This window comes from Oncorhynchus clarkii, chromosome 25 (genome assembly GCF_045791955.1).
Source record: "Oncorhynchus clarkii lewisi isolate Uvic-CL-2024 chromosome 25, UVic_Ocla_1.0, whole genome shotgun sequence".
NCBI classification, from domain to species: Eukaryota; Metazoa; Chordata; class Actinopteri; order Salmoniformes; family Salmonidae; genus Oncorhynchus; species Oncorhynchus clarkii.
Genome location: NC_092171.1, coordinates 43,993,189 through 44,000,364, shown reverse-complemented (window position 1 = coordinate 44,000,364; position 7,176 = coordinate 43,993,189). Strand labels below are relative to the sequence as shown.

Below are 7,176 nucleotides of genomic sequence, written 5' to 3'. Positions count from 1 at the left end.
TCTTCTTACTGTCTCGGGCCTTAGGCCCTATATACCACTGTGTCTTCTTACTGTCTCGGGCCTTAGGCCCTATATATCACTGTGTCTTCTTACTGTCTCGGGCCTTAGGCCCTATATATCACTGTGTCTTCTTACTGTCTCGGGCCTTAGGCCCTATATATCACTGTGTCTTCTTACTGTCTCGGGCCTTAGGCCCTATATATCAAGGTATCAAGGCATATGAACTAACAGGTTATAGAGCAAACAAGCAATTATCACAACACAAAGGTTGTAATATGGCTTGTGGGGCCCAGTGATTTTACCCATGCACCGCTATTGGTCTATCCATTATATTTACATAATCAGTAGAGTGTTCTATTCTAACAGAAACTACACTGAGAACGCAATCCAGCCAAAGACAGTGAGAAGATCTGCTGTGTGCATCAGCCAGAAATGATTCCTCGGAAGGAATTTCAGGGCGCTAGGACCGCGCACGGCTCTGTTTGAATGCGCAAATCCCAGTCAAGCAGAGAGACTGTTCGCTCTCTCTATCCGAATAGCTCTTTACCGGTGAGGCTGTTTGCTGCGCACCGCGAGCCATAACCGGAGAAGCACTTTTTGCGCACCTCTCCTCCAGCTCCGTCTCCGGTTCCAAAAGAACCACCAAGCGAACCTGAACCGGAGATTAACCATCTGGGGGTTTCAGGACAGAGTTCTCCTTATGGGCTCACGATGCGCAGGATACGGGCCAACGCCATCGCTATCTTGACCGTAGCGTGGATCCTGGGAACATTTTATTACCTGTGGCAGGACAATAAACCGCACTCATCATCATCCCCAGCCTCGCAGCCCCGCGTCGCGGACATCAGGAGACATGCCGACGGCGGGAGGCTGGAGATCCACCGAGACGACAGGACCATTCCGTTGATTGTGAGTGACAGATTGAGAGGAGAGGAGAGCAGAGCAGCGTGATGGGAGAGACGGAGAACCGAGAGAGCGATAGAAGGGGTAGGGAAGCGGCTAGCTGTGGCTGTGCTGCTGCAGGGGAGTGTGTGTTGCATGTTGATGCACAGTGGGTTATCTCTGTTGCTGCTCACCCACCACCTCACGGAGTTGTTGCATGTTGATGCACAGTGGGTTATCTCTGTTGCTGCTCACCCACCACCTCACGGAGTCTAATATTTGTGTTGAGCGCAGAGAACCTGTGCGTCGACGCTGTGGTCCATTTCCTATAATGAATCTGAACTCCTAAATATGATATTTCTGCTACCGCATTATTTTTGCGTTATTTTCAGTGGTGGAACAAGTGCCCTGTCGTCATACTTGAGTAAAAGTCAAGATACCTTAATAGAAAATGACTCAAGTGAAAGTTGAATGTAAAATACTACTTGAGTTTAAGTCTAAAAGTATTTGATTTTAAATATACTTAAATATCAAATGTAAATGTCATTTAAAAAATATACTTAAGTATAAATAATTAAAAAAAAATCCTCATATTAAGAGAACCAGACAACACCCTTTTATATATATATTTATTTACAGATAGCCAGGGATACACTCCAACACAGACATCATTTACAAATAAAGCATTTGTGTTTAATGAGTCCTTCAGATCAGAGGCAGTAGAGAGGATCAACGATGTTCTCTTGATAAATGTGTGAATTGGACCATTTTCCTGTCCTGCTAAGCATTCCAAATGTAACAAGTACTTTTGGGTGTCAGGGGGAAATGTAAGGAGTAAAAAGTACATTATTTTCTTCAAGAATGTAGTGAAGTAAAAGTTGTCAAAAATATGATTAGTAAAGTACAGATACCCCCCCAAAAGTACTTAAGTAGTACTTTAAAGTATTTTGACTTAAGTACTTTACACCAGTGATTATTTTCATCTGTTACCTTGTGCCGGATGTCATGCATTTCAATGAGGGGACATCCACAATGCAATGCCCCCTTGCAGTTGAAGGCTCGGTTGCGAGACTGCCACCAGATACTAATAAGAACGAATCTAACTCTGCGTCGTCCAGCCAGAGTCCATTGAAGAACAGGAAGTTACCAAACCACAAGAAGATGAAAATATGTGGGGAGTTTTTCAGCTGAGAAAATATATTTATCCTGTCTCGATCTTCCAAAATAAATGTGATTTCTGACGAGAGACACTCTCCTCCATCCTGTGTTACAAACACTACATTTTGTCCTGGCGGGGCAAGACTCTGAAGATGACGTCCTGCGTAATACATCACAATGTAAACGGGGCCTTAGAGCGTATATAACTCATCTGATCTGTGTTAGAGCGTATATAACTGATCTGATCTGTGTTGGAGCGTATATAACTGATCTGATCTGTGTTAGAGCGTATATAACTGATCTGATCTGTGTTAGAGCGTATATAACTGATCTGATCTGTGTTGGAGCGTATATAACTGATCTGATCTGTGTTGGAGCGTATATAACTGATCTGATCTGTGTTGGAGCGTATATAACTGATCTGATCTGTGTTGGAGCGTATATAACTGATCTGTGTTGGAGCGTATATAACTGATATGATCTGTGTTGGAGCGTATATAACTGATCTGATCTGTGTTGGAGCGTATATAACTGATCTGTGTTGGAGCGTATATAACTGATCTGATCTGTGTTGGAGCGTATATAACTGATCTGATCTGTGTTGGAGCGTATATAACTGATCTGATCTGTGTTGGAGCGTATATAACTGATCTGTGTTGGAGCGTATATAACTGATCTGATCTGTGTTGGAGCGTATATAACTGATCTGATCTGTGTTGGAGCGTATATAACTGATCTGATCTGTGTTGGAGCGTATATAACTGATCTGATCTGTGTTGGAGCGTATATACACTACCATTCAAAGTTTGTGGTCACTTAGAAATGTCCTTGTTTTTGAAAGAAAAGCACATTTGTGGTCCATTGAAATAACAGAAATTGATCAGAAACACAAGTGTCGACATTGTTAATGTTGTAAATGACTGTTGTAGCTTGAAACGGATGAGTTTTTATGGAATATCTACATAGGCGCTCGGAGGCCCATTATCAGCAGCCGTCACTCCTGTGTTCCAATGGCACGTTGTGTTAGCTAATCCAAGTTTATCATTTCAAAAGGATAATTGAGCATTAGAAAACCCTTTCGCAATTATGTTAGCACAGCTGAAAACTGTTGTTCTGATTAAAGAAGCAATGAAACTGTCCTTTAGACTAGTTGAGTATCTGGAGCATCAGCATTTGTGGGTTCGATTACAGGCTCAAAATGGCCAAAAACAAAGGACTTTCTTCTGAAACTCGTCAGTCTATTCTTGTTCTGAGAAATGAAGGCTATTCCATGTGAGACATTGCCAAGAATCTGAAGATCTTGAACAACGCTGTGTATTACTCTCTTCACAGAACACTTCAAACTGTCTCTAACCAGAATAGAAAGAGGAGTGGGAGGCCCCGGTGCACAACTGAGCAAGAGGACAAGTACATTAGAGTGTCTAGTTTGAGAAACAGACGCCTCACAAGTCCTTAACTGGCAGCTTCATTAAATAGTACCCGCAAAACACCAGTCTCCATGTCAACAGTGAAGAGACGACTCCGGGATGCTGGCCTTCTAGGCAGAGTTCCTCTGTCCAGTGTCTGTGTTCTTTTGCCAATCTTTATTTATTTTTCCAATTTTTATTGGCCAGTCTGAGAGATGGCCTTTTCTTTGCAACTCTGCCAAGAAGGTCAGCATCCCGGAGTCACCTCTTCACTGTTGACGTTGAGCCTGGTGTTTTGCGGGTACTATTTAATGAAGCTGCCAGTTGAGGACTTGTGAGGCGTCTGTTTCTCAAACTAGACAGTAATGTACTGCGCTCTAATCCCGTAATCCAAACAATACATTTATAAATTTTACATTTGTTCACAAACTGTATTTAACACCAAGGAAACGTTTTACGATGGGATTGGCCCCAACTCCCAACTGGTCAATATGTCCCCGAAATCAGTAGGTACATTACGTCATATTTTTTTATTTCACCTATTTAACCAGGTAGGCCAGATCACCTTTATTTAACCAGGTAGGCCAGATCACCTTTATTTAACCAGGTAGGCCAGAACACCTTTATTTAACCAGGTAGACCAGATCACCTTTATTTAACCAGGTAGACCAGATCACCTTTATTTAACCAGGTAGGCCAGAACACCTTTATTTAACCAGGTAGGCCAGATCACCTTTATTTAACCAGGTAGGCCAGAACACCTTTATTTAACCAGGTAGGCCAGAACACCTTTATTTAACCAGGTAGGCCAGAACACCTTTATTTAACCAGGTAGGCCAGAACACCTTTATTTAACCAGGTAGGCCAGATCACCTTTATTTAACCAGGTAGGCCAGATCACCTTTATTTAACCAGGTAGGCCAGATCACCTTTATTTAACCAGGTAGGCCAGATCACCTTTATTTAACCAGGTAGGCCAGATCACCTTTATTTAACCAGGTAGGCCAGATCACCTTTATTTAACCAGGTAGGCCAGATCACCTTTATTTAACCAGGTAGGCCAGATCACCTTTATTTAACCAGGTAGGCCAGATCACCTTTATTTAACCAGGTAGGCCAGATCACCTTTATTTAACCAGGTAGACCAGATCACCTTTATTTAACCAGGTAGACCAGATCACCTTTATTTAACCAGGTAGACCAGATCACCTTTATTTAACCAGGTAGGCCAGATCACCTTTATTTAACCAGGTAGACCAGATCACCTTTATTTAACCAGGTAGACCAGATCACCTTTATTTAACCAGGTAGACCAGATCACCTTTATTTAACCAGGTAGACCAGATCACCTTTATTTAACCAGGTAGGCCAGATCACCTTTATTTAACCAGGTAGACCAGATCACCTTTATTTAACCAGGTAGGCCAGACCAGATCACCTTTATTTAACCAGGTAGGCCAGATCACCTTTATTTAACCAGGTAGGCCAGATCACCTTTATTTAACCAGGTAGGCCAGATCACCTTTATTTAACCAGGTAGGCCAGATCACCTTTATTTAACCAGGTAGGCCAGATCACCTTTATTTAACCAGGTAGACCAGATCACCTTTATTTAACCAGGTAGGCCAGATCACCTTTATTTAACCAGGTAGACCAGATCACCTTTATTTAACCAGGTAGACCAGATCACCTTTATTTAACCAGGTAGGCCAGATCACCTTTATTTAACCAGGTAGGCCAGATCACCTTTATTTAACCAGGTAGGCCAGTTGAGAACAAATTCTAATTTACAACTGCGACCTGGCCAAGATCAAGCAAAGCAGTGCGACAAAAACAACACAGAGTTACACATGGGAGAAACAAATGTACAGTCAATAACACAATAGAAAAATATATATACAGTGTGTGCAAATGGAGTAAGGAGGTAAGGCAATAAATAGTAGCAAAGTAAATACAATTTGGCAATTTACACTGGAGGGGTATTTGTGCAGATGAGGATGTGCAAGTAGAAATACTGGTGTGTAAAATAGCAGAAAAACAAAAATTATTTTAGCTTTATTTAACCAGGCAAGTCAGTTAAGAACAAATTCTTATTTTCAATGACGGCCTAGGAACAGTGGGTTAACTGCCTGTTCAGGGGCAGAACGACAGATTTGTACCTCGTCAGCTCGGGGGTTTGAACTTGCAACCTTGCGGTTATTAGTACAACGCTCTAACCACTAGGCTACCCTGATGAGGTAGGTAGTTGGTTGAATGGGATATTTCCAGATGGGCTGTATACAGCTGCAGCGATCGGTAAGCTGCTCTGACAGCTTACGCTTAAAGTTAGTGAGGGAGATATGTCTCCAGCTTCAGTGATTTTTGCAGTTCATTCCAGTCATTGGCGGCAGCAGAGAACTGGAAGGAAAGGCAGCCAAAGGAGGTGATGGCTTTGGAGATAACCAGTGAAATATACCTGCTGGAGCACGTGCTACGGGTGGGTGTTGCTATGGTGAACAGTGAGCTGAGATAAGGCGGAGCTTTACCTAGCTAAGACTTATAGATGACCTGGAGCCAGTGGGTTTGGCGAAGAATATGCAGCGAGGACCAGACAACGAGAGCATACTGGTCACAGTGGTGTGTAGTATATGGGGCTTTGGTGACAAAACGGATGGCACTGTGATAGACTGCATCCAATTTGCTGAGTAGAGTGTTGGAGGCTATTTTGTAGATGACGTCGAGGATTGGTAGGATAGTCAGTTTTACTAGGGTAAGTTTGGCAGCATGATAGATTTAACTTTGGATTGGAGATGCTTAATGTGAGTCTGGAAGAAGAGTTTACAGTCTAGCCAGACACCTAGGTATTTATAGTTGTCCACATATTCTAAGAGTAGTGATGATCGTCGGGCGGGCGGGTGCGGGCAGCGATCGGTTGAAGAGCATGCATTTTGTTTTACTTGCATTTAAGAGCAGTTGGAGGCCACAGAAGGAGTGTTGTATGGCATTGTAGCTCGTTTGGAGGTTTGTTAACACAGTGTCCAAAGAGGGGCCAGATGTATACAGAATGGTGTCGTCTGCATAGAGGTGGATCAAGGAATCACTCGCAGCAAGAGCGACATCATTGACATAAGAGAGAAAAGAGTTGGCCTGAGAATTGAACCCCGTGGCACCCCCATAGAGACTGCCAGAGGTCCAGAAAACAGGCCCTCCAATTTGACACAATGAACTCTGTCTGGGAAGTAGTTGGTGAACCAGGCGAGGCAGTCATTAGAGAAACCAAGGCTGTTGAGTCTGCCGATAAGAATGTGGTGATTGACAGAGTCGAAAGCCTTGGCCAGGTCGATGAAGATGGCTGCACAGTACTGTCTTTTATCCATGGCGGTTATGATATCGTTTAGGACTTTGAGTGTGGCTGAGGTGCACCCGTGACCAGCTCGGAAACCAGATTGCATAGCAGAGAAGGTACGGTGGGATTCGAAATGGTCTGTTTGTTCACTTGGCTATCGAAGAATTTAGAAAGGCAGGGCATGATGGATATAGGCTTGTAACAGTTTGGGTCAAGAGTGTCTCCCCCTTTTGAAGAGGGGGATGATGGCGTCCGCTTTCCAATCTTTAGGAATCTCAGACTAAACGTAAGAGAGGTTAGGGGTTGCAACAATGGCGGCGGATAATTTTAAGAAAAGAGGGTCCAGATTGTCTGACCCAGCTGATTTGTAGGGATCCAGATTTTGTAGCTCTTTCAGAACATCAG

General features: G+C 43.2%; 1 protein-coding gene across 1 annotated transcript in view; it reads left to right on the top strand.

The window, feature by feature from the left end:
- Positions 1 to 534: 534 nt before the first annotated feature.
- LOC139383418 (polypeptide N-acetylgalactosaminyltransferase 16-like) overlaps positions 535 to 7,176 on the top strand; it is a 46,569-nt gene continuing 39,927 nt past the window's right edge. Inside the window, exon 1 of the mRNA XM_071127957.1 lies at positions 535 to 909. Within this exon, the coding sequence (XP_070984058.1) occupies positions 712 to 909 (198 nt within the window). The 5' untranslated portion in view covers positions 535 to 711. The remainder of the gene's footprint in view (positions 910 to 7,176) is intronic.